The 26,945-nt window shown below is 36.8% G+C and overlaps 1 protein-coding gene across 7 annotated transcripts in view; it reads left to right on the top strand.

Annotated features, from left to right (window-relative positions):
- The window catches only part of MPDZ (multiple PDZ domain crumbs cell polarity complex component), a 130,545-nt gene that overhangs the window by 14,776 nt on the left and 88,824 nt on the right, over positions 1-26,945 (top strand). For all 7 annotated transcript variants that reach the window (XM_047098022.1, XM_047098013.1, XM_047098008.1 and 4 more), the window contains exons 3-11: positions 8,316-8,525; positions 9,154-9,293; positions 9,922-10,135; positions 10,859-10,987; positions 13,266-13,472; positions 15,873-15,987; positions 16,337-16,425; positions 25,374-25,557; positions 26,321-26,392. In XM_047098022.1, coding sequence (XP_046953978.1) covers positions 8,316-8,525; positions 9,154-9,293; positions 9,922-10,135; positions 10,859-10,987; positions 13,266-13,472; positions 15,873-15,987; positions 16,337-16,425; positions 25,374-25,557; positions 26,321-26,392 — 1,360 coding nt within the window. The remainder of the gene's footprint in view (positions 1-8,315; positions 8,526-9,153; positions 9,294-9,921; positions 10,136-10,858; positions 10,988-13,265; positions 13,473-15,872; positions 15,988-16,336; positions 16,426-25,373; positions 25,558-26,320; positions 26,393-26,945) is intronic.

The raw sequence follows: 26,945 nt of genomic DNA, 5'->3' as shown, positions 1-26,945 counted from the left end.
CTTCATAAGTGTACATTTCTCTTGGATGTTTACTTATGAGTGAAATTTCTGGGCCTTAAGGTATTTTTTCAGCATTTGTAGATTCTGCCAAATTGTTTTCCAAAGAAGTTGTAGGTCTACGTTCTCACTGTAATGTAAGAAAATTCTCATTGTTCCGCCTCATTGCTGGTACTGTCAGCTTTAAATTTCTCTTTTTCCATTTCTAGCCACTGTAGGGGGTATGTTGTAGTATCATGTGATGATTAATGATATTGAGCACCTTTGTATATGCTTATTGATCATTTTGATATCCTCCTTGGTGGAGTTCTGTTTAAGTCTTTTGCCAATTTTTCTATTGGTTTGTGAGTCTTATTGATTTACAATAGTGTGTTGTTGTTTTGTTTTTTTTGTTTGTTTTTTGGTTTCCTGAATACAACTTCTTTTTTGGATATTTGTATTGCAACTGTTTTTTTCTGCTTGTGTCTTGCCTTTTGACTTTCTTAGTTATATGTTTTGATGACAAGAAGGTTTTTTTTAATTTTAATAAAGTCCAGTTTTTAAAACTTTTCCTCTATGTGTATACACTGCCTTTTTTGTCCTACTTAAATCATTGATTATGCCAAGGATGTAGAGATTTTTCTCTCAGAAGCTTGCTTTAGCTTCTAAATTTTGGCTGTTTTGTGAGGTAAAGTATGTTTGTGAATTAATTTTCCATTTGAATATCCATTTGAACCAGAACCTTTTATTGAAAAGACCATTCTTTTCTCCCTTACATTGGCACAGTAAATCATGTGGTCATGTATATGTGAGTGTTTCTGAACTCTATGTTGTATTCCAGTTTTTTCAAATAATTTTATTATATTTTAAATGCAATCTTTTTTTAAAGCTTTTGATTTTCTAATTGCTTTTTCTTTTCTAGGAATATAGTTTCTTTTTTATATTGTTTCTATCAACTTTATTTAGAATTTTGTTCAGATCTTTTATATCCTTACTGATCCCCCCCCCCCATTCTGTTAGTTACTGGGAGAGATGTGTTATAATCTCTAATTAGGACTTGGATTTGTCTGTTTCTCATCTGGATTCTGAGCCCTTGTGCCCTACGTGATTTGAGGTTATATTTTTAGGTGACTGAGATTGTCTTATTTCTACTGAATTGACCCTTTATCTCTATGAATCATCTGCCTTTGTCTCCAGTAATGCTTCTTGCCTTAAAGTCCACTTGCCTGGTACCAGTTTAGGTGTACCAGGCTTCTTCTGGTTGATGTATGTATGGTGGACCTTTCTATTTTCATCTTTATCTTTTTTATTATTAGTCATATCTTTCGTAAACAGCAGGCATTTTGTTTTGTTGTGTTATACAGTGGGGCAATTGTAGTCATTTAATGCAATTATTGATAAATTTTTATTTTGATTCATTATTTTTTTCTCTTTGTCTTGTTTATTCATTTTTTTCCTTTTGGTATTAGTTCACTTTTAAAAATTTAAAATTTGGTGTCTTTTGTTTTCTTTTTCGAGAGACAGAGTGCGAGACAGAGTGAGAGAGGGAGACACAGAACCCGAAGCAGGCTTCAGGCTGAGCTGTCGGCACAGAGCCTGACATCGGGCTTGAACTCATGAGCCATGAAATCATGACCTGAGCCGTGAGATCAGGACAATTAAGCAACTGAGCCACCCAGGCGCCCCTAGTTCACTTTTTATTTCATCTTCTTCCTCTATTAGCATGCTATTTATACTTAATTTTATTATTCTTTTAGTGGTTACCCTAAAGAGTAGAGTGAGCATCCTTGGCCTATTAGAGTCAACTTTTAAAAAATCTTATAATAATTATAGATTCACAGGAGGTTTTCAATATGATAGAGAGGTCCTATATGTACTTCACCTAGTTATCTCCAGGGGTGATGTCTTGGTAATTACAGTAAAATATCAAAACCAAGAAACTGATAATGGTACAATGTGTGTCCATTTCTTCAGTCCATGTCATTCTCTGGCATACATTTGTGGAGCCACCATCGCAATCTAGGTACTATTTCATCACCACAATGATCTCTCTGTGCTACTCCTTAATAGTTACACCCTGTTCCCTTCCTGCCACCACCCCTGTCCTCTGGCAACTTTTTCCATCTTTATAATTTAACCATTTCAAGAATTTTATGAAAATATCATCATAATGTATGTGACCTTTTGATATTGTCTCATGTTTTTCATTACTCATGACACTCTTGTGATCTATCCAAGTTGTTGTGTATATTAATATTTTATTCTTTTTTGTTGTTTAGTATTATTTGCTGGTAGGGGTACACCTCTTGAGAGACATCTTGTTTGTTTCTAGGTTTTTACTCTTGTAGATAAAGCTTCTGTGAGCATTGCATACATGTTTTTGTGTGAATGTTAAGTATTAATTTCTATATAATAAATGCCTAAGGGTGTAATTGCCATGTTGTATGGTAAATGCATGTTTAGTTTTTTTTCAGAAACTGCCTAACTCTTTGCCAGTGGGGCTGTACCATTTCACATTCCTGCCAGCAATGTGGGAGAAATCCATTTTCTCCACATTCTTACCAGCACTTGGTTTTACCACTATTATTTATTCAGTCATTCTGATAGATGATGATAGTGATAGTGTTTGTGCTTTTAATTTGCATTTCCAGGATGGATAATAATGCTGAACATATTTTATGTTCCCATTTGCCATCCACACAACTTTTTGGTGAAATGTCTTTCTTTGTTCGTTTTCTACTTGGATCTTTTTTAATATTGAGTTTTCCTTTTTTAAGCCAGACCTGAGTCCTTTGTCAGATATATTACCCTGAAGTTATTTTGATTTTATTTTAATTGGAACTTTTACTACTTCTTGGAAAATGAAAGGAGCTTAGTACAGTTCAACCTCATGTACCCTACTCGTGTCTTTTATGTAATTGACATGTACTTTCATTCTACTTATATTTAAAACTCCACAAATTTTATTTATTGTTTTAAGATATCACCATTGATTTACTCATATTTTTGTTTTCATTTATTTATTTATTTTATTTTAAGTATATTTATTTATTTTGAGAGAGAGAGTGTATGTGTGCACAAGCTGGGGAGGAGCAGAGAGAGAGAGAGAATGAGAGAGAAAGAATCCTAAGCATGAACCATGAGATCATGATCTGAGCTGAAATCCAGAATTGGATACCTAACTGACTGAGCCACCCAGGAGCCCCTGTTTTTATTTTATTTTATTTTATTTTATTTTATTTTATTTTATTTTATTTTATTTGAGAGAGAGACAGACAGACAGAGATTGTGTGAGCAGGGGAGAAGGGCAGAGGGAGAGAGAGAAAGAATCCCAAGCATACTCCACACTCAGCATGAGCCCAGTGTGGGGCTTGATCCCACGAACCTGGGATCATAACCTGAGCCAAAGTCAAGAGTCGGTCATTCAACTGGACTGAGCCACCCAGACACCCCTACTCACATTTTTAAAACTTGTTTTTGTGTGTGTGTTCTTCAGTCTTTTGTGCTAATGTAAGGAAATTCCATGAGGGATCTTTATTAATTCTAAGAATTTACTTGTGAATGTCTTTTGTACAGTTCTGAAGCAACACTGTGTGTGAGTATGTGTGTAGGGAAGGTGTTCTGAAAATGCTCAGGTGACCTTTTTTCGTTGTTGTCATTTTGTACTTTTTTATTCTATTGTCTTCTGTTTTTCATTGATTAACTTGAAAAGTCAGCTGTCTGTTTTACTCTTCTCTGAAGATAAGGTTCTTTTTTGTTCTGGTGACTTTTAAGATCTCCCCTAGGTCTTGGCTTTCAGCAGTTTTACTATGACACTCTGTGGTAGTCTACCTCTGGGATGGACACCAATAATCCCTGCCATCTGGTATTCATGCTTTTGTGTGATCTCTTCTCTTTGAGTGTGGGGTGGGTTTATTGATTTACTTCTGATGAATAGAATATGGCAGAAGTGGTTGTTTCTTTTTGACACCTTCAGAGTTGTTCTCACATACAGCTCTTTGTATAAATTTTCTAATTGATCTCAGTGGAAGGATTACTCTGATACAGCTATTCCCACAGGGTGGGCTTAATTATATATAGAACGAAAGAGAATTGTTTATTTTCCTGGCATGCTATTGTAGAAGAGCAGCTCTCTTAGCAACACCTTCAGATGAGTGGCTTGCTTTTCAGTAGTCCTGGAAGGCATAGTGACTGATGCTCAGAGCACAACTTATTTCTTCAGACATGTCCTGTGTGCCACCTGTGTGCAGTGTCACCTGGGGGGCAAATGTACATTTGTCAGAGTCCTTTTTAGAGCTGTTTTGCCAGTCATATTTTTTTTTGTAACTATGTGACTCCATTACATAACATAAAAGTTATGGCAAAAACTTTTTCCATGAACATTTACTTAAATTCTCTTGAAAGACTATGTAAATGAATTGAGAAAACAGTTGTTGGTAAATTTATTGGGTGTGATCAAACTGTAACATTCTGAAGAAAGATCTTCTAAACGTCGAGGTTTTTTAATGAAATGGTTTCTCAGGTGTCCAAACTCTTGCTCCATCTTAAAGAGACTGAAATTAAAAATAATGCCATATTACTTGAGTGCAGTTCATGCAGGAAAGAAGGTGGGGACCTCTCATGCATCAAGATACTTGTGAATGAATACATACATGCTTTGGATCAAAATGCTTTCCAAGTTATGTATTTGTCCTTTGTTATGATTTCTGCTCAGTCTGACATTTTGAGATAACTCAACCAATTCCTGTTCTGACTGCATCTTATAAGACGACTTCACCTGTACTTCTAAAAACTGAGAGGTGTTTCATCCTGCCTTTTTACAAAGACTTTGACAACTTTTTCAATTGACTGATTTACATAACTTTCATTTTAAGTTATGTTTTAGGTATTAGCACTAATTAAAATCCATAAATTAGGTTAATCCGTCTATTTACTAAGAACACAAAAGGACCTTTTAGATTGAAATACTCAGCCAGAACTTAAACAGAGAACAGTTAATTACTTGGTGACTCTTGCTCGTTTACTAGCAACTTACATAAATTATACAGATTGTTTATCTGTATATAAAAATCACCAGATAGTTGTGTTTTCTTCTGTTTATTTTATATTTATAAACCAAGATGGGAGTCAAGCTTTTTTATTAAACATTTATGCTGTGTCTGCTATGAACAGGTCTGTCAAGGCAAGTAATATCCATTCCTGTTTTTCAAGATTATATATATAGTTCAGAAAGCCATTTTATTAAACAGTTATAGCAGAGTTGAAAGATGTGTTTGTGCTTTCTCCTATGAATGCAAATCTGCACATTTAAAAACAACTCTTTTGTATAATGATATAATTAGGTTATAGTTTTTAAATATGTGATCTCTTTAACCCTTGCTCTTATATTTACATAGACCTCAAGGGCCAAGAGGAGTTTGGAACAGTTATTGAGATTGGTTAAACCTTTACCAAATTTGGAGAAAACAATTGATATTCAATACTTTTAAATGATTCTCATAGTGTTGTACTTTTCTGGTCCTGTAATTTCACTCTTAGAGTGCCTTCATACGTGGTCTTCTATGATATCAGAGCTTCTGTTTCACCAGTCAATTTCATATAGGTAAACTCTCTGTTCTTGGAATGTGATTTGTTCATTCTGGCTTACCGTAGCAGAAGTCCAAATATTTTTCTCCTGTGCAAACATACCATAGGCATTAGGTCTTGGTGTGTGGGATCCTCAGCCTGTCACAGAAATCATTATGCCATCTGCTTCAACCTGAGCGGTGTATCTTCTGCTGGCAGACTTCATTGAAGTTGCCATGGTTGAGGATTAAAAAAAATCAAGTTTGGCATAAGGATCTTGCTTTTGAAAAAAATATTAATTGATAATGCCTGCTGTATATTGTAAAATGACCATTTGAAAGATTCCTAAAAGCCTCTTCTAAACACATTGATCTTTTTTTTGGTTTTTAATCCATGATTGTAGATAGCCAATATAATGTTTGGATTATTGGTAACTTTGTTGACTTACTGAATCTTCTGTTCAATTTTAATGATAGGTAACAAACTCTTAGGCATGCATTGGTGATGTGTTGTAAAATATTTTGATTGCTCTGTCAATGTAAACTCTTTACCGAATGTCCTATTTCTGGAAATGATACCTCAAATGACTGTTTGCTATATGTATAATTTTTTTTAATGTTTATTTATTTTTAAGAGACAGAGAGCATGTGAGCGGGGAAGGGGCAGAGAGAGAGGGAAACACAGAATCCGAAGCAGGCTCCAGGCTCTGAGCTGTCAGCACAGAGCCCGATGCAGGGTTCGAACCCATGAACTGTGAGATCATGACCTGAGTTGAAGTCGGACGCTTAACCAACTGAGCCACCCAGGCGCTCCTGTTTGTGATATGTATAATAGAAACATAGGAACAGTGTGATGAAAAAAAAATCTAGGTCACAGTCAACTTATTAGACGTGTGACTTTGTGAAACTGTGTCATCTGTAAAATGGAAATAGTGATAGTTGGGTTGTTGGGGAGATGAGATCAGAGTAGGTCCCTAAAAAGATGAACATTCTGCAAATGTGTATTGAATGCCAACTCTGTAAGGCACTCTTCTAGAGAATGAGGATATAATAGAGAATAAAATACTCAAATTCCTCCACTGGCGAATTCTACATTCTAGTCTGTCCCCACCAGCTGGGATGGAAGGTCTATGACAACAGGGTGCATCCAGGTGGTAATAAGTGCCATGGAGAAAAACAGGGCAGGGTAGGCTCATGGAGCCTAATGATGGGGTGCTCTCTTGGATAGCATTGTCAGGGAGAGCTTCTCTGGGGTGAAGTTGAGCACATCTCAATGAAATAAAGAAATAAGCATGTCGATACTTGCGGAAGGATGTATGTGGCTGATAGAAGGAGCAGGTTGGCAGTCTGAGGAGCCATGAAGGGGTCAGTATAGCTGGAGCCTGGCAGGTGAGAGACACAGTGCAAGAGATGAGTTCAGAGACATATCCATAAAGCATCATTGATGTACTCTTTCTGATAAATAATTGTGGGTAAAAATTTACATTAGAGACACCCTACAGAAATAGGAAATTATTTAGCCTTAACTGGTGCTCTTTATAACAGGTGTATACAAGTAATTATAGAATGCTTTTCCAAAATGGAATTATCTTTTTTTGTCACTGTTGTTACTTATGTGATTGTACCCGGAGTTAGCCAAACTGTGAGGTTTGAGGGCATAGTCCTCTAGACTTCCACCTCTGTTCAAGACTTGACACCAACAGCAAAGAGTTAAGATCTAACTATGGAGTTAGAAGGAAGAATCCACAAAAGACCATCCTCATTTCTGAGATGAGCTGAAAGTCCTGGATCTTCCTCAGACCATCTCCAAGTTTAATAATTCAGTAGAAGGGCCTACGGAACTTTCTGGAAACTGTTATATGCAAGCTTATGGTCCATTATAAAGAAAGGGTACGGGTAAAAAACATTAGCCAAAGGAAGACATAGTACAGGCTGAGAGGATTTCAAAATCCGAAGCTTCCATAAACGTTTCTTTTCCCAAATTGGTAGGCAACCAGTATGCATGGAGTATTGCCAACCCAGGAACCTTGCCTGATTTCGGTGTTCAGACATTTAATTACGGTATCATTTCATAGGCATAATTGATCGCCTATGTGTTGAACTTTGTGTCAGTGTGGAGTGATATCTTGTAGCTTTGGAGCCCCCCATGAAGAGCAAGAAGACCCTCCTATCATTCTGGAAAGTCCATGGGTTTAGCGGTTACTTCCTAGGAGCTGAGGATGAAAGTCAGACCTGTCTTTGGGAAAGGCCAAATTTCATTACTATATATATTGTTCTAAATAGAATTCAAGAATGTAGAAGGTAAATGGTGCCCTGGAATCCCCTCTCAGGGACAACTGTTATATTGGTTGGTGTATAATCTTCCAGATGTTTAATACAAATGCAAACATCTTTTTGAATGTACATTGTATCATACTATGCACATTGTTTGATAACTAGCCTTTTTCACAAGTTTGTATATGAACGTATGGTTGTGTGTGTGTGTGTGTGTGTGTGTGTGTGTGTGTGTGTGTGTTTTAATGATACCTTCAACACTGGAGGTAGTTTTTAAAAATTGTCCCATCTAATAATACTGCATTGAGCTTCCTTTTACACACATCTTTGTGTAGTATTCTCATTTTGCGCTTGAAATTAATTTATTGAAATAGAGTTGCTGATTGAAAGGGTACAATACTGAAATTATATATGTAACTTCATTATTACCCTCTTGGGATGTTTCCTATGAAATAGTTTATGGAATGTCAAAATTGTTAATAATCTCCTTATTGCTCCTAGGTAAACATTGCAACTTCGGCAATTTCAAATGTTGAATATGCCCACATTCCACATCTCAGCCCAGCTGTAATTCCTACTCTGCAAAATGATTTATTTTTATCATCATCAAATAATGGGAATCTGGAAGCATTTACAGGATCTGGTACTCCACACATCAATGGAAAACCTGCTTGTGATGACTTTGATCAACTAATCAAAAATATGGCCCAGGTAAGAACATTTCTTCCTGTTAGTTATGATAGAACAGTGCAGTCAGGTCCTGGATAATTGGAAGAATATGCTTGTTTATATTAACATTATATAGATATAAACATATATTATTAAATGTATTTATGGCGACATAACATTTGAAAAAATTGAAATGGAAAAAAAGTGGATTTTGCGTCAGTTTGGATGGTTCAGAGATTTTTCTATTTCATTTTTCTTTATTTTTTTATTCTTCAGGGTCAAAATAAAATGTCTCATTGTAGGTGATGAGTGATAAAAGTTATCTGAGAAAATTCTTTGAAATTTCTGTTATTTTTTTTTTAATTTTTGTTTTAATGTTTATTTATTTTTGAGACAGAGAGAGACAGAGCATGAACAGGGGAGGGTCAGAGAGAGGGAGACACAGAATCTGAAACAGGCTCCAGGCTCTGAGCTGTCAGCACAGAGCCTGACGCGGGGCTCGAACTCACGGACTGTGAGATCATGACCTGAGCCGAAGTCGGACGCTTAACCGACTGAGCCACCCAGGCGCCCCTCTGTTAATTTTTTTAAACAAAGTAATACCATTAATAAAATAACTGAATAGAGTGATTGACTTTTAATTTGATTTCTTGCTTTGTTTCCTGAACAGGGTCGCCACGTAGAAGTTTTTGAGCTCCTCAAACCTCCATGTGGGGGCCTTGGTTTTAGTGTTGTGGGACTTAGGAGTGAAAACCGGGGAGAACTGGGAATATTCGTGCAGGAGATTCAAGAGGGCAGCGTGGCTCACAGGTGAGACTCTCATGGTATCTTCTCTGTGTTTGATACCACATTCAGAAGGTAGAATATAGAGAAACAAAAATGAATTAAAACAGAAACAATCTGTTATTAACCAGTTGTTAGAATTCTTTAACACTGCTATGGTAAGCAAGTTATTTTAAGGGAGAATATCTTTTAAATACAGTCATAATCACTTTTTAGGAAGAAAAGGAAAATTTAAGCAGAACATTATTCTCATTGTTATTAAAACGGCTCTTTTTGATTAGTTTAAAGGTTACTATATAGAAAAATATACAAATGACCCATGATTGCTTGAATTACATTTTTAGTAATATACTCAAAGCAACAACTAAATGTATACACCTTTGCTTTTATTTGTTAGTAAATAGGAATATCTAAGATAAAACGTATAAGTTGAGTGAGTAGCTGTAAAGGTGGCTTTTAAATGGGAAGGGTTGATTAGGGATGGACCGGCTGGAGCCAAAACTTATATTTTTGAAAGTAAAATTGTAGGGAAAAGCTTAAAAAGTGTGGACATTAGAAAACTGGATTAAAAATAACCTGAGAATATATGCCAAAGAAGCTTTCCTTTTCTTGCGAGCTGTCAGGTATCTTTTACCCCTTTTTTCCTTCTTGCTAGAGATGGAAGATTGAAGGAAACTGATCAGATCCTTGCCATCAATGGACAGGCACTTGATCAGACAATTACACATCAGCAGGCTATCAGCATCCTGCAGAAAGCCAAAGATAATGTCCAGCTAGTTATTGCCAGAGGCTCATTGCCTCAGCTCATCAGCCCCATAGTTTCCCGTTCTCCATCTGCGGCCAGCACAGTTTCCGCTCACTCTAACCCGGTGAGTCCGTAAGATTTTTAAAAGGGACAGAACGTATTTTTCCATTCTTGTTGGTTGTCTATAGACCTACCTTTGTGTAGGTCCTATGTAGTCCTTGAGTTTTTCCCATTTTATGCTTTTATCTCTCCCTAGCTTGGAAAGTTTGTTATTTAAGTGTATGTCTTCTAAATCAACTTTAACCTTTCTTTGTGTGATTCTTTCAGTTGACTGACTGCATTCCTCAAAAAAAAAAAATTATTTCTTCAACAAATCAGAGTCTATCTGTAGGCAGATACAGTCTTGATTTGCTTTGTAAATTACAGAATTATACTGTTAGTGGTAGCTGTCAGTGACTTCAAAGGAATCTTGTAATTTGAAATTCTCTGAGTCAAGATTTTACAGAAGATAATCTTAGCAGGTGATGATTTCTCCTTGATCTTTTTCTTTTTTTAGAAGTTCTAGAAAGGATCTTGCAAATCAGTGCCTATCTTCAACTGATTAAATGCGGTCACTATAAAGTTGTATTGGTAATTTCAAGAATGATTATATCAGTAGCAGTAACAATGTGTTGAAAGGGAAGTATACTAAATAAAAGGGACATTGTTAAGGCTTATTATTATGTCTGAACTCCGTTATTTAATATTAATCACAAAATAATATTCACAGAAATCTCAACTGTAATAGAACTTTTAGTTTCCGCAGATTTTTTTTTTTTTCAAATTCATACAGGAGTTTTGTTTTCAGGTTCACTGGCAGCATGTAGAAACTATTGAATTGGTGAATGATGGGTCTGGACTAGGGTTTGGCATTGTCGGAGGAAAAGCAACTGGTGTGATAGTAAAAACCATTCTACCTGGAGGAGTAGCTGACCAGGTAAGCTATTCCAACAGGTCTCTTATGTCGTTTTATCAAATTGTATGCCTTTATTTATTTATTCATTCATTCATTCACTCATTCATTCTAAGATACAGACATTGAGTGGGGGAGGGGCAGAGAGAGATTGGGGGGGGAAGAATCCCAAGCAGTTTCCACACTGCCAGCAGTGGAGCCCAGTGTGGACTCACAGTGTGAGATCATCACCTTAGCTGAAACCGAGAGCCAGGTACGTAAGTAATGGAGCCACCCAGGCACCCCTGTGCCTTCATCATTTATATTTTGTGTTAGAAGAAACTTCGGCTTTACATAATGTCAAAGAAGCTGAATGAGAATCTTCTGTTTTGCTGGGCATTTTCTAAAGTGTTTTCGTAGATTTGGGAGAAATACTTTTGAAAAGGGACATTGATCTTAAGTTACAGTTTTAGGCAGTGATCTTAAGACTCTTGTAGAACCACAGATTAAAGTCCAGGTTATGGTTTTGATCCTTGTAGAGGTAGCTACCTTTTATTTTACAATCATGTATCCTATTTATAAACCCAGTTAGCTGCTGTATAGCCACAAGGTATTATGGAAAGAAGAATACTTTATTACTGAGAGGAAAAAAACAAGATTCAACTTGTCCCTTTAGTGATGGGTCACTTGTGTCTTCTTTGTAAAAGCACAGCCTATTTTTATCTCTCGGAGTAGTTGGTTAAAGCATTGCCGTTTATGCTATGTGACATTGCTGGAATATATGAGAGAAAAAATGGAAAGTTATTGTGATTTATATATTTAAAAAAATTTTTTTAATGTTTATTTTTGAGAGAGAGAGTCAGAGTATGAGTGGCGGAGGGGCAGAGAGAGAGGATGACATAGAATCTGAAGCAGGCTCCAGGCTCCGAGCCATCAGCACAGAGCCTGATGTGGGGCTCAAACTCACGAACCGCGAGATCATGACCTGAGCTGAAGTCGGATGCTCAACCAACTGAGCCACCCAGGCACCCCTGATTTATATTTTAATTTGAGAATTTCTAGTGTCAGAAACTTTTGCTGTTGTTATAACATTTTGTTTATAAATTTGTTTTTCCATGTGTATTTGAACTTAAACTAGGCAGGCAATTCATCAGATATTTCTCATATTCATATATACAAGGCTTGTTTAATGGCAGCTTTATCAGTAGAAGTATTAGCAGTAACACAATAATGTGCATATTTTCTTCCTTTTAGCTCTTAGCCAGCATGTACAGTATTGAATGAAATTTCCCTAGGTGACTGGCTTGCAGTAAATTAAGCTTTATCTTCAGTGTAGAATTGCCCCGTCCAATAATATAGCCACATGTAGCTACTTGCTACTTGTAAAACTCAAATTTAAATTAATTAAAATTAAATAAAATGACAAATTCAGCTTTTCAGTTGGACTAGCCACATTTCAAGTACTCTGTAACCACATGTTACTAGTTACTGCCATACTGGATGATGCTGTCATTGAAGAAAGTTCTAGTATGGAGATAATAAGTCTGCTTTTTTTACTCCCCTTATCCATCTAAATTTTCATCTCATAAGGATTTCATCTGCAAATGAGTTTTTTAGGGATATTTTTAATTGAAAACACAAGACAAAAATTGTAGTATTAATTCAGTGCTTTCTTGTGTTCTGTACTATATTTTTTGAGTAATATGTATTTGCATAGTGACTTGGGCTTCATCTTTGCTTAGTGGCATTTTCTTCTTTTTCTGTTCCTCAAAAAATTTTCAAAAGGCTTCATATTTTCTTGCATCTGGTGGGTAGACATCGAAGTGATAAGCTCTTATCAACTATTGGTTTAGGGAATATTTGTGAATTTCAGTTACTTTTATCACATTGAATAACATTAAGATGCTTCAAAAGGCAGTTAAAATAACAACCACATGTTTAATATTCCATGATTGGTAATTCGCATTACTGCTATTTTTACATTATTCTCTTTCCCTCGTTTGGGATCTCTCTGATGAAATTAAAATATTAATATCCTGGGGGCCTGGTTGGCACAGTCAGTTAAGCCTCTGACTCTTGATCTCTGCTCAGGTCATGATCTCATGGTTTGTGAGTTGAAGCCCCTCATTGGGCTCTGTGCTGACGGCACTGAGCCTGCTTGGGATTCTGTTTCTCTTTCTCTCTGCCCCTCCCCAGCTTGTGTTCTCTCTCTTTCTCTCTCTCTCTCTCTCCCTCTCTCTCTCTCCCTCTCTCAATATAAATAAATAAACTTAAGAAAATTAAAAAAAAATCAATATCCTGATTAACTGATCTCTTTCTTCAGCATGGGCGATTATGCAGTGGAGACCACATTCTAAAGATTGGTGACACTGATCTGGCAGGAATGAGCAGTGAGCAAGTAGCACAAGTGCTCAGGCAGTGTGGAAATAGGGTCAAACTGGTGATTGCAAGAGGTGCCATAGAAGAGGCAGCAGCACCTGCCTCTGTGGGCATCACCCTTTCCTCATCCCCATCTACGCCAGAAATGCGGGTGAGTAGGTGGAAACATTAGGAGGAAAGGCGCAGGCACTAGCGTTTAGATGATGGTGATGTTTAGAAACTAGTCTTAATGATATTCACATGTTAGTGCTAAAGAATATAAATTCAAGTGTAACTGTGTTTCAGCACTAATATCTTATTAATTAGGAATAATGTGTAACAGATGAAAAATAGGTTTCTTTAAAAAATTCTAGATTACTGTTTTACATAGTAAATGTTTACATGAAATGTAATGTTACATGAAATGTTTACAGAAATGTTTCGTGTGCTTTCTCTAAGCAGCACACTTATGAGGATAATCTTTTGAAATAATGGACTAAATTTTAAATAATTACTTGATACTGATAACTAAAATGTTTAATTCTATCTATCTCTTAACTAGAAGGCTCTAGTTAGGTGAGCTGGGAGTTCCAGTCATTCTCCTTCAACAGCTTTCCTTTTAGTGACTTTGGATGGGGGGAGGAATAGGGGTGGGAGTATCAACAAAATAATTTTATCCCCAAATCTCTTAAATATTTGAGAAAATAATTACACTCAATTTCTAGATAAGCTTTATAGCAAATGCAAGTGCTACATTCCTTTCTGGTAGATCTAAAAACATCAATGATTTTTTTTTTCCTGTTAAAGTTTTTTCTAATTAGTTGCTACAGATTCTTTTTTTAATATCCTAACCTCCTCCACAAGCCCTTTAAAACTTTATTAGAACACTTGAAATTTCCATGATTCTGTTGTTTTTAGGATTGAGTTAGTTGCTATTTTTTGCAGAGAGAAAGAAGTAAAGAAAGAAAGCTTGTGTATGAAAGTATTTAAATCACATTCTTTTGTGGTAAACAAAACATTTTATTCAGCAATATATAAATGAATGCAATACCGAAAACCACTTGATGTAATTGAAAGCTTAGAAAAATATCTATTCTGTGCATATCATCATTTCTGAAGCTTGTGCCCCTTTTAAAACCATTCGATAGTCAAATTGCCACCCTCTAAAATAGCACTCGCATAAGTCTTATTAAAAATAGAAAACACATTTGTTTCAATTGAAGCAGATTTCATCCTGTCATTTTCTTGTAATTATCTAAACTTTAAACTTTTGCTAAGTTTGCACAGATAATTATGTGCAATGAAAAAAATAAATCAAACTTTACTATAAAATTATATCTCATTTAGATGGACTATCAGTGAGATACAGAGTTTGCTTAAAGAAAATCAAAACCATTACCAGCTCACTGCAACGTGTATGGGCATTCGAACCCATAACCTTCGTTCCGTTACGATCTTTGTAGGATTCTCTGGGGACTCTGCTGGAACCACACAAGTATGTAATGCCAGTAGCTTGTTGGTGACTTACCACTCTAGTCCACCAGTGCTTAATTCAGAAAACCATGCCCTTCAGTCCAATGTATAATTAATAACAACTCTACATGTTAGAGAAACTTGCTTTCAGCTGTCATTTCAGGAACGAAGATCAATGCAGAAAGGCATACTTTTCTTACAAAGAGCTTTTTATGTTAAAGTCTGAATTTATAAAACAAATACAGTAACAATTTTAAATAGCTTTGTTGCATTTCCCTGGCTTTCAAAATAATCTTCAGTCTATTAATAAAATACCTGGAAGATAGATTAACTCATATTCATGGTACTAGAATCAACTATCAACTTAAGATCATAGCAGCAACAACTTAGTGGACACTGTGGCTCCTACATTCTCCTAAGGATTTTACATGCTGAAAGGCATTTTAAGAGCCTTGGTTTTGCAGCCAGCTTATCTGCATTTGAATTCTGCCTCTACCAGATTGCTTGCTGCTTGTCTTTGGTAAGGTTTATGTTCCTCAGTTTCCCCAGAGAAGAATTTATCAATTGTACCTAACCTCATAGGCTTGTTCTAAGGAGTAAATTAACTAAGACAAGTCAAGTGTCTGTTACATAGAAACCACTCAGTAAATGTTAGCTGGGCTTGTTATTCTTATTCCTGATAGACAGTTGAGCCAAGCGATGCTTAGAAAAGTTCAGTGGCAAAACTGGATTTGAACTTGTTGACCTGAATTCAAAATATGAGTTCTTTCAATTGTGGAAATGAATATAAACCATCTCTAAAAATAGAATTTGTTAATAACAGACTATTTGATTTAAAAAAAATTGTACACACAAATAATTATGTATTTCTCTGATAAGGGGGTGTTCACCCTTACTGCTGACATTCCTTTTGAGTAAAAATGTAATGGACAGTTCATGTTGTCAACATTGAAGGAGTAGTGCCTGCTATAATTCTCTAGCAGAGTTATTTGCCATCTAATTACATTGTATTATTCTTAGATAAAGGTTGTTGCTTTTTGAGTTTATCTTGTTTGTTTACATGTCTAATTGCTCTATTTGTTTACCAATTTTATTTTAGGTTGATGCTTCTACTCAGAAAAGTGAAGAAAGTGAGACATTTGATGTAGAACTCACTAAAAATGTCCAAGGACTAGGAATTACCATTGCTGGTTACATTGGAGATAAGAAATTAGGTAGTTTTAAACACTTTTTTTTTCTACCTGAGAATTGCCTCTCATATCTTTTCTTTGTCTTATGAAACATTGAATCGACATTATTATGTATTTTCAGATTGTTGGATAAACTGATGGAAAACTTCCTTGGGAATAATTCAGTGTAGGAAACTCTGATACTGTATTTGACAGACAAAATCATTGTCATATTTTCTAGCCTAAGTTTCTGTTGGTTTTGCTTGTGTGGCTTGTTGATTTATAATTATTCATAATTAGGACTTCATATTTGGAGAATGAAGGATGTATAGTTTTTGAGTGTGCTTTGTAAATAGTAAAAAATAAAATCTAAAAACCCTATTTCTAATCTTAGAGCCTTCAGGAATCTTTGTAAAGAGCATTACAAAGAGCAGTGCTGTTGAACATGATGGAAGAATCCAAATTGGAGACCAAATTATAGCAGTAAGTAACACATTTAATAAGAGCTTTGTTAATTTTCATGGTTGAGAAGTGCATTCTCATAGTTTACTCAGTTTTGGGAACTACTGTTAGCTCCATACTAATTTAAGCTTTTTGGTAATTTGAGGCTATCATCAGTCACCAAAAGACAAGTACTGTGTGTTTCCACTTCTACGAGGTACCTAAAATAGTCACACTCAGAAATATAATGGTCATGGCAAGATTTTGAATAGAGGGCCAATTGGGGAGCTGTTGTTTAATGGGTACAGAGTTTCAGTTTTGCAAAGTGAAAACATTCTGGAGATCTATTGTATGACACTGTGAATAAACTTAACACTACTGAACTGTCCATGTAAAAATGAGTAAGATGCTAAATTGTTTTGTTCTGTGTTTTCTACCGCAATTAAAAAAAAAAAAAAAAGAGGTGCCCTTATCTCTCTGCCTTTGCTTCTACATTGCAGCTTCTTCTTGGGCTTCAAACTAAGCACACCTGTTCACTTCTTGAAACCTATTCTGAAGATGCAGTTGTGCTTGCCACTTAGGTTGGTTGGCTGTATCCTGTGCATGAGTTTTAACCACTGTATTTTCTTTTTAACATAAAGTGAAAAGTAACTACTTTTTTTTTTATTTTGGAGGAAAAGAGAGAGAGAGTGCATGGACATAGACCCTAAAAACCATATCCAATACTGAATTAAAAATTGAAAACATAGCTAATGTACTCTTTTTTCCCCCTAAGATACGTATTTTAATCCATTAGAAAGCTGTTTTTAAAATGTTCAGTTACTTTTGAGAGAGAGAGCCTGTGAGAGTTGGAATTATACAATATGTGGTCCTTTGTGTTTCTTTTTTTTTAAATGTTTCTTTATTTTTGAGAGAGAGAAAGAGAGCGCAAGCAAGGGGGCCACAGAGAGAGAGGGAGACACAGAATCCGAAGCAGGCTCCAGGCTCTGAGCTGTCAGCACAGAGCCCGACACGGGGCTCGAACTCACAAACTGCGAGGTTGTGACTTGAGCCGAAGCCAGACGCTTAACCAACTGAGCCACTCAGGCGCCCCAACATGTGATCCTTTGTGATTGGTTTATTCCGCCTAGCATGTTTTCATGGTTCGTCCGTGTTATAGCATGTATCAATTCTTCATTTGTTTTTATAGCTGAATAATATTTCATTGTAGGGATATACCACCTTTTATTTACCTATTTATCAGTTGATGGACATTTGGGTCATTTCTGCTTTTTGGCGGTTATGGATAATGCTGCCATGAACATTCATGTACAAGTTTTTGTATGGATGTATGTGTTCATTTATCTTGGGTATATAATTAGGAGTGGAGTTGCTGGATCCCATGATAACTGTTTAGTAAGCTTCTTTCACCTACAAAATTGGGATAAGGAAACTTCCCGTGTGTAATTTCTAGGAAGACCAAATGAGTAATTAATATACCTGTAATTTAATTAACATAATTAATATACACTAGACATAGAAGTACCGTTTTATTAATTAGGCAGATACTTCCTGAAAATCTGAAATGATTACACATTTTAAAGAGTCTCACAATAGCTTCCCTCCAAACTTGTCATTTTCATTCTTATAAAAGTGGAAATTCATATACGGTTTTGCTCACATAAGGTCAGTAATAAAGGGCATTGTTGAGGAGAAAGTAGAAGCACCCTTCCTCTGTTTTCTTGCTTTCACTAAAATCACTTGTCTTCACTGTCATCAGTGTTCTGAGTTTTAATTTTTAGCAATCTGCTCTTCAAAGTTGCAAGCATCTCAGGCTCTAAAGAAACTTCCTGCAGTGCTTTTGCTCATGCATGAATTTTTGTGAATGTCGCCATCTTGTGGACTGTTGAGATGTTGGTGGTGGCATTCTTCACCCTGGTTGCGTTTTCACAACTGTAGTCTTTGCTTTTCAGTTTCTGTTTTGGCAACAGCTGTTTGAAGCTGTGCTATACTCTGTTTTTGTTTTGTAGTTGTTGAGGTGGTGAGAAAATTGAGAAATTGTTTCTTACTATTGTGAGGAAGTATTTTATAACATTAAACCAATTTTGCTATAAGATTCCTGTTTCACACATTGTGATCTGTTGACCCCTAGGGTTTCACTGTGACTATTACAGGGTAGGGAATAGAGCAGTTGACTCCATTTTATTCTGGTATATTGGTATTCCGTATAAGAATTATTTGATCAAGGGATTCTATTGTATTTTAAAAAGTTGACCAAACTTGTCATCTGATGAGATCATATACTCATTCCATTTAATTAATTAATTAATTAAATTTTAAATTATTTTTAGAGAGAGAGGGAGTGCAAGTAGGGGTGGGGCGGGGGAGAGAGAGAGAGAGAGAATGAATGAATGAATGAATGAATGGATCTTAAGCAGGCTCCCTGCCCAGCATGGAACGCAATGTGGGGTTTTAATCTCATGAATGTGAGATCATGACCTGAGCTGAAATCAAGAATCAGCTACTTAACTGACTCTGTCACCCAGGCATCTCATTCTTTTTAGATTGATATATAGAGGTCTTTGCTAAAAGCGATGTGGAATTATGATTGATTGGGGTTTTCAAGTTGTTTCAACTAGTGATTCTCTCCTGTAACTGTTCCTGCTGATTGTCGTGTCTGCCCTGTGCATTGTGAGGTTACTGGAGCTCTCCTTGAGGGAGCACATAGGCAGTTCTGTTGCTGTTGTTTGTAGTTCCGGTGCCCTGTGGTACCATTGGGTCTGAAGCCACGTCTTCACTCTGCCTGTGATAATGACAGACCATGGCCGCCTGGGGCCCTATTTTGGGCTCTGGTGACCTCATCTCATGTGTGTGATGAGTGTAATGATATTGAACAGAAAGTGCTCTCGGGAAGGCCTGAGATTTTCATGTTGGTGAATCACTTCTTCCGTCTGTTAACAATACCCGCTTCTGGGTTCCTTCCCAGTGTAAAGTGCTCGGGCACTGTAATTTGGGGGAAATCGTACCCTTATTCCCATATAACAGATGAAGATACTGAGAAATTGGAACTGAAATCTAGTTCCATGATTATTCCATTACAGCAATTTCTTTTGTACTGGTACCATCTCTATCTAACATTTGGGTAAAAGGGGATATGGTTTTAAATTGAGGTCATCAAATTTTGAAAGTAAAGGAAGAATGCAGGTTTTGGTTTGTTTTTGTTTTTACCATACTTGAACTTTATTGCTATTGACAAAATAATGTGCATTTGATTTTTAAAAATGAAATTGAGCTTTGAAAGAGTTGAGCAATAAAAATCTATTATAGATGAAAAGTTGCAACCTAAGTGAGCCTCAAAGTTGAGATTTTTATGATTTTTTTTCTTATTCTCTTTACTATCCTGGTGGTAAGTAACATGTTCATTTGTTTTTAGATTAATATTTGTCTTTGAGGTTTAAAGATCATAACATTGGAACATGGTTGAAAAACCTCATAGAAACCACTATTAGTATTTCAGAAAAATTCCACATATATTTAAATAGGATCATATTATATTTGCTTTACTTTTTTTTTTAAATTAATGTTTATTTGTTTTTGAGAGAAAGAGGGGCAAAGAGAGAGGGAGACACAGAATCTGAGGCAGGCTCCAGGCTCTGAGCTGTCAGCACAGAGCCGGAAGTGGGGCTCAAACTCCCGGACCACAAGATCATGACCTGAGCTGAAGTTGGACACTTAACCGAGTTAGCCACCCAGAGGCCCTTTTTTACCTTTTTTTTTTTTTTACCTTTTTATTTTTTATTTTACTTAAAAACATACTTGGAAGGTATAGTCATCTCATCACATGTAGTTCTATTGTAATATATTTAAGCGGTACATATTCATGGATGGTTAATGTTTTTTACAGTTTTCTGCTGTTATAAACACCTGGCATTACATACCACTTTTTATGTCTTTTACAGGCTGACTTCAAGCATCTGATTTTTCTCTAATACTGTTAGATTTGAATTTTACTTGTTCCTCAGCACTGGATCTTGTATGCCACTGTTTTCTTTCTTTAAATTTTAAATCTGATTAATCTCTCAATCAGCTAGAGTGTTTTGAGTAAATTTTATGGAAAGAGAATGTATTGGTAGGCTTGCCAAACCTTTTCTGTCTGAGAATCTCTTCTGCTGCCTTGGACAGTTTGGCTGGGAATAACAAAAACATTCCATAAGAGAAACTTAGGGGAGGTAATCTTAAACAACTTTTAAGATTTTGCAACATTCCTTTTTAATTTTTAATAGGGAAGGATTTTCCCTTTCCCTCTGGAAGAAATCTTATACAAGTATCATGGCTTACCTCATTCTCAGAGAATAAAATGCCCTATGGCCAATTAGAATCACTAAACACAGTCCCAGTTTAGTGACTGAAAATTTCTTCAGGCTCCTGGGTGACTCATTCGGTTGAGTGTCCCAACTCTTGATTTTGGCTCAAGTCATGATCCCAGGGTCATGGGACTGAGCCCCACGTTAGACTCGGCACTGAGCGTGGAGCCTGCTTAAGGTTCTCTCTCTCTCTCTCTCTCTCTCTCTCTCCCTCCCTCCCTCCCTCCCTCCCTCTGCCCCTCTCCCCTACTTGTTCTCTCTCTCTAAACAAAAAACGGAAACAAACCAAACAACAACAAAAACCCACCCCCCCCCCAAAAAAAAAGAAAGAAAAGAAAAGATAGAAAATTTCTCCTCCTAAGTAGTAATTGAATTTTAAACTACAGCCCTGGTGTAGCAGAAGCTTGCCCTGAAGTGATGGCTTACCTAGGGATAGAGAGTGTATGCTCCAGTTTATCTTTCCCTACCTAGCTATTCTTTTTTTCCCTCACCTTCTTATGGCAGGTTCTGCCCCTACCACCATGAAAGGTGAGAGAAGGAAGTGTAGGGAGGATAATCAGATAGACTGTCCTTGACTCTTCTGCTGTAAGATGGTTTTGTGCCGAGTGAGCCTGGCAGATGCTTAAAACTGCTGCTTAAGAGTTCCTTCTTGGATTCTTAGGAGGTCCTAGATGGGTTCCTGAAGATGTTTGATTTAACTTCCCAAGACGGATGATGGAGTTTTCATCTGATTTTTTTCTTACCTTTGGCCTCTGGTTTCTCAGCAGTCTACTCCGTAGATTGTCTTTGGGGTACCATCATTCCCTAGGGGCACTCTTGGGTAGGTTTCAAAATGGCTTGAGCCCGACTTTGTCATGTGTGTGGCCTCCCTCAGGTCTATGCCCAAAGTCAGACATTTATCAACATAATAGCCATTTTTCTCTTGCTCCCCTGTCAAAGCGACTAAACAGCCTCTCCCTTGTCCTCCCGATGAAGTTAGACATAATCCACTGCATCCTTCCCTACTACCGGTGACTGATCTCTTCTGACTTGAGGCCAAGGGTGAAACATCTAAGTGGGTGGCTTGGGGACTTACAGTCATCTTCCGTCTTAAACAAACAAACAAACAAAACAAAAAAAACAAACCTCTCTTTAATTTTTCCTGACCTGTAACAACCCACCTCTTCTATGCCGTAACTGTGTGTACGTTTTCATCCTTACTACTTGGTTTAAATTTCTGCCTGATGGGCCCGCTCATAGCTCGTTGTGGTACAGGATATAAATCATCTTAGCATCTCAACCATGATTTCCAGTTTTACATATATCACACTAAATGTAAAACTCTTGATTTGTAATTTCTTTACCACAAATTCTCTGGATAACCTGCTCACTCTGTTGTCTAAATGCTGGCAGATTCTTTTTTCTTTTGACCTTTGAAATCCAAGAATTTTACCAGGATATGTCTAAGTGTTAGCATTTTCTTTGGTTTTGTTTTTTAAATTTGTTTTCTGGTTTTTCATGTACTTCTTTTATTTGTAGACTAAGGTAAATTTTCCTAACCTCCTAATCATTTCTTTGCTTATTTTTTCCTCATTTATTCTCTTTTCCTTGTAATTCTTTTCATTTATATTGATTTTTGGATCAGCCTATATATGTCTTTAGTCTTTTCTGATAATTTTTTTGCTTATTCTTTTCTCCTGAAATAGGGGAACATTGTATGCTCCTGCCTTCCATTACCTGGCTGTTTTTGTAGTATTTAAAATCCTGTTGGCTGCCCTCGTTGTAACAGCTTTCCTTTTCTTTTCTGGTAGATATTTGTTTTTTCTTTATAACTAAATCCATGTTTCCGTGAATGCAGTGAAATATGAATCCTTTGGAGGGAAGTTTCAGAAAATATCTTTTTTCCTGTTCACTACAGTAACAATTTCATTGGAAGATGTTTGTAGTGATGCCTCAGTGCAAGCGCCTTCTTTTGGACATGGTATCTTCCTCCATATCCTGTGACCTTTCATCATTCTTAGTAGGAATTGTGCTTGTACAAATGGGATTTGAGATGGATTCTGCCAAAGATTGTGTTGGTTTTGTCCAGATGATTCAGGAATTGACAGAGCAAGAAGGAAGGGGAACATTTAAATTTATTTAAGTTTCACTTGTAGATTAATAAAGATGAAACCAGTGCTGGGGTATCACAGTGGGGAATTTTGCCCCTGTGTGCTGAGAGATTGTTTTCTGTGTCTGTTGTGGAGCCAGGAGTTGGTTGGGGTTGTGTGGGTGCATGTGTGTAGGGTGTGATGTCATTGCATATGTGTAATTCCATGCTGCTGCATGCTGCCAGCATGGTATGCAGCCTTTAGCACTTGGTGTAATTTTGTGGAATCACTGGTTAAGATCCACAGGTACCATCTGACTACCTCATTTTAATAAGAGACTGTTGTTGGATTTTACTGGAGTTTCTTCTCAAAGACCAAACAAACTATTCTTTCACATAGATTCAACCGGCCTGCTTTGGATCTGGTCATGTCCAGGCCACTCCTAGTAGAAGTTTCCTCCAAGTTACTGGCATAGGGACTTTTATTTTTCCATGGTTTCCAGTTGTGTTGCAGTGTTTTCTCTGTTGTTATATTTTTATTAGTTATTCCAAAAGGGAATCAACAGGGTGAAGGTAGGAGGAAAGAGAAGAGAGGTAGACACCTAAACTCAAAAGTATTATGTCAACTTTAAGTAACTTGCAAAGGGTAAGATTGTTGTCTAGATAAATGTAGAAAAATCTATATCAGAAGTCTCTAGATTTTTGAGTATCTCCCAATTAAACACTGCATTCTCCCTCTTCTTCCCCCCTTTATGTATTCATATGTGATATATATTTTCTCTTTCTCTCTGTCTATATATATATACACATATATGTATATATATATGGTATTATATATATATTGTTTCATATATAATTAGTATATATGTTATATGTGTACATAAAACAAATGGAATTTTAAAATATGTTTAATTAAAAGTCCTTTTATATTCTTTCAGAAACCTCTGAAGTAAGGTATTATATCTTAGAGATCATGATCTAGCTCTTGTAATTCTCATTCATTTCAGTGCCTAATGTGGCCAGCACTGTGCTTAGAAAAGCATGACACTTACACAGCCATTTTATACCCATTTTACAATGCAAAAGAAATATCAATGACTTTGAGTTTCAATATTAAATATGTTACACTTTTCCAAACTGTTTTCAATGTAGTTTTGAAATTTTATAATTTTCAATGAAATTTTTAAAAAATAAGGTGCTATAAACCACTTATTTATTCAAAAGGTAATTTGCTTTACAAATAAATCCTTGACAAATGGACCAATGACTCTATATTCCCATTTGGGATGAATATCTGCTGTATAGACAGCGGTATGTTTTGGTGACATCAGAGCCCGTCCTTTTGGAGTATGCAGTCACAAACCTAATAATGACAGAAACTGTAAAATTAAAGTTCTGGTAGGGGCGCCTGGGTGGCTCATTCGGTTAGGCGTCCGACTTCAGCTCAGGTCATGACCTTGCCGTTCCTGAGTTTGAGCCCCGCCTTGGGCTCTGTGCTGACAGCTCAGAGCCTGGAACCTGCTTCAGATTCTGTGTCTCCCTCTCTCTCTCTCTGCCCCTCCCCCGCTCGCACTCTGTCTCTTTCTCTCCCTCCCTCTCTCTCTCTTATAAATCAGTAAACATTAAAAAATTTTTAAAGATATTCTGGTTAATGCTGGGAGGGAGAAATGGTAAAGGGGGCTTTGAGTTAGTCAGAGACCTTATGATAGCTCAGTTCTGAACGTAACTATTGCACGGACATCTGAAGCAAGTACAGGTGTTTTCTGGGTGGACAGATGAGAAAGAACATGGGCTGGAGGGAGCCCAGAGAGTCTAGACTCGGGGAGCAGAACCTGCAGAGGTCTTCTGGCTAAGGGGAGCATTGCAGGGTGGGAGTGGAAATGCGTGTATGGGGGCTGGAGGGCACAGGGGTGGGCAGTCCTGTGCCACATGAGATTGGTGGTGCAGCTGGGGACACTTGACATAGGTCTTTCTAAGTTGTGTTCACAGTATGGAAAATTGACCTAAGGAATATTCTACCAAAGGCAGGGTTGGGACGATGTGATCATATCTTCAGTTTGGAAAGATCACAGGGGCATCTTCAAATGTTTCATCCTTTGTGAACTAGAAAAAGGGAAAACCCCATGTATTTTTTGAAGAGGCAAAGAAATAAAAAGGAAGGTAGTTTTGTCGTCTTTTTTTAAAGCTAGGTTAAGTGTGATTTTGGAATACATCAGTGCTGTCAGGGACTACTTTTGTCACTGTCTTCTACACTTTATATCCTGCAGAGTACTGGTTTCCAAGCTTGACTGTGTATCAGGATCACCTGAGGAATATAAAAGAGTATTCCCACCCTGGAACTGTTGGTTCCTAATATCTAGAAGCGAGACACCATAATCTCTAATACGCAAAGCAAAACTCTTCTGGGTAATTCTAGCGCTCTAAGTTATTACTAGTCCCCAAACAGGTGTTCGTTCATTCTGCAATTAGGGGAGCACTCAGCCCCATTCTTTTCCCACTAACAAGCAGTAAACATGCATTACGTGAATCGGTAATACAAATATTCATTTATTTTTTAACATATGTTGCTCTTATCACAGGTAGATGGCACAAACCTTCAGGGTTTTACCAATCAACAAGCAGTAGAGGTGTTGCGACACACAGGACCAACTGTGCACCTGACACTAATGAGGAGAGGAACGAAGCAAGAGGCTGAGCTGGTGTCAAGGGAGGATGTCATGAAGGACGCGGTCTTGTCTCCTGGGAATGCCAGCGGAAGCAAAGGTAGTGCCAGGTTCGGCTGGTTTTCAGTTAGACCCTCATATCCCTTAGATGTTTTTCTAATTCTGAAATTATTTAAAGAATGGTCTTTAGTCTTAACTGTTCACTATGAACCAAGTAAAAAGGAAATTTGATGAAGTTGGGACTAACGAGAACCAGGGATGTGTCCGTTGACTATAAAATGGGCTCTCGATTAAAGCAAATTTCTTTCTTTCCTGTTTGTTCAGTCCCCATTTCAGAGTCGGAAACGTGCATCTATCCTTCTGTCCCTGCCTTACTTTTGGGTGTCATTGCCATGTTTTCTTTCCCTTTAGGGGGAACCTTTTCGGCCTGGGCTGTGTATGTATGCAAGCCTCATGTTTCTAAACATCCAGCCTTCCCCTGAAGGAATCTACTTTAATAACACATTTAGAAATGTCTTTTATAAGCTGTTAGTACATGAATATCTCTGAAAATTAGTGAAATCCCCAGGTAGCTGACTGGTGTTAGAGTTTGTTAGTAGAAACCAGGCTTTTGGTTTGAAAATGCTGTTTCATTTCTCAAACTGTTGACCATTCTGGTATTTATGCCATATACTGTTCATTGCAGTACTAGGAAATTGGGAGGTCACAGGATTACTTCCCTTTAAGTACAGGTGGTTGTTTTGAAAGGTTTACTTACAAAAAAACACTCATTGAGGGGTTCAGATAAATAGAGTGGGATTTGAAAAACGTCATGTGCTTGATTATATCATAGATGTAACTACTAAAATATTCTTATCTTTAAGAAAATTATGAAAAAGATGAAGATTCTTCATCTTTGAGTAGAAACACCAGCATATTACCAATTGAAGAAGAAGGTAAACACCTGGAGCCAGGTTATTACGTTCTTTATTGTTTGTTTGTTTTTTAGAGAAATGATTTTTGCAAATGTGATTAAGCCTCTATGGATATATTGTAAATTACTAAAAAAAATCTATCATGAAAGAAAAAGAGATGTTTTTAAGTCTTTATTTGTAGATAGGATTAATTTCTCTAACAGATTAAAATAGTTCATTTATAGCTGGCATATTTTATGGTCGTATGTTCTTTCTTACATATTTTTTTAATTAAAAAATGTTTAATGTTTTTTCATTTTTGAGAGAGAGAGAGAGAGAGAGAGAGAGAGAGAGACAAAGATAGCATGAGCCGGGGAAGGGGCAGAGAGAGAGGGAGACACAGAATCCGAAGCAGGCTCTAGACTCTGAGCTGTCAGCACAGAGCCCGACACGGGGCTTGAATCCATGAACTGTGAGATCATGACCTGAGCTGAAGTCAGATGCCTGACTGACTGAGCCACCCAGGCACCCCAGTCTGTCTTACATATTTTTGAAACCAGAGGGCTTTAGGAATCAGTCAGTTATGTACAAGGTT

The sequence above is a fragment of the Lynx rufus genome, unplaced genomic scaffold, assembly GCF_022079265.1.
Source record: "Lynx rufus isolate CCGP_SWC_20201006 ecotype Redwood Valley unplaced genomic scaffold, mLynRuf1.p SCAF_10, whole genome shotgun sequence".
In the NCBI taxonomy this organism is placed as follows: domain Eukaryota; kingdom Metazoa; phylum Chordata; class Mammalia; order Carnivora; family Felidae; genus Lynx; species Lynx rufus.
Note: the sequence above shows the minus strand (reverse complement) of the source record. Positions and strands in the feature narration are given on the sequence as shown.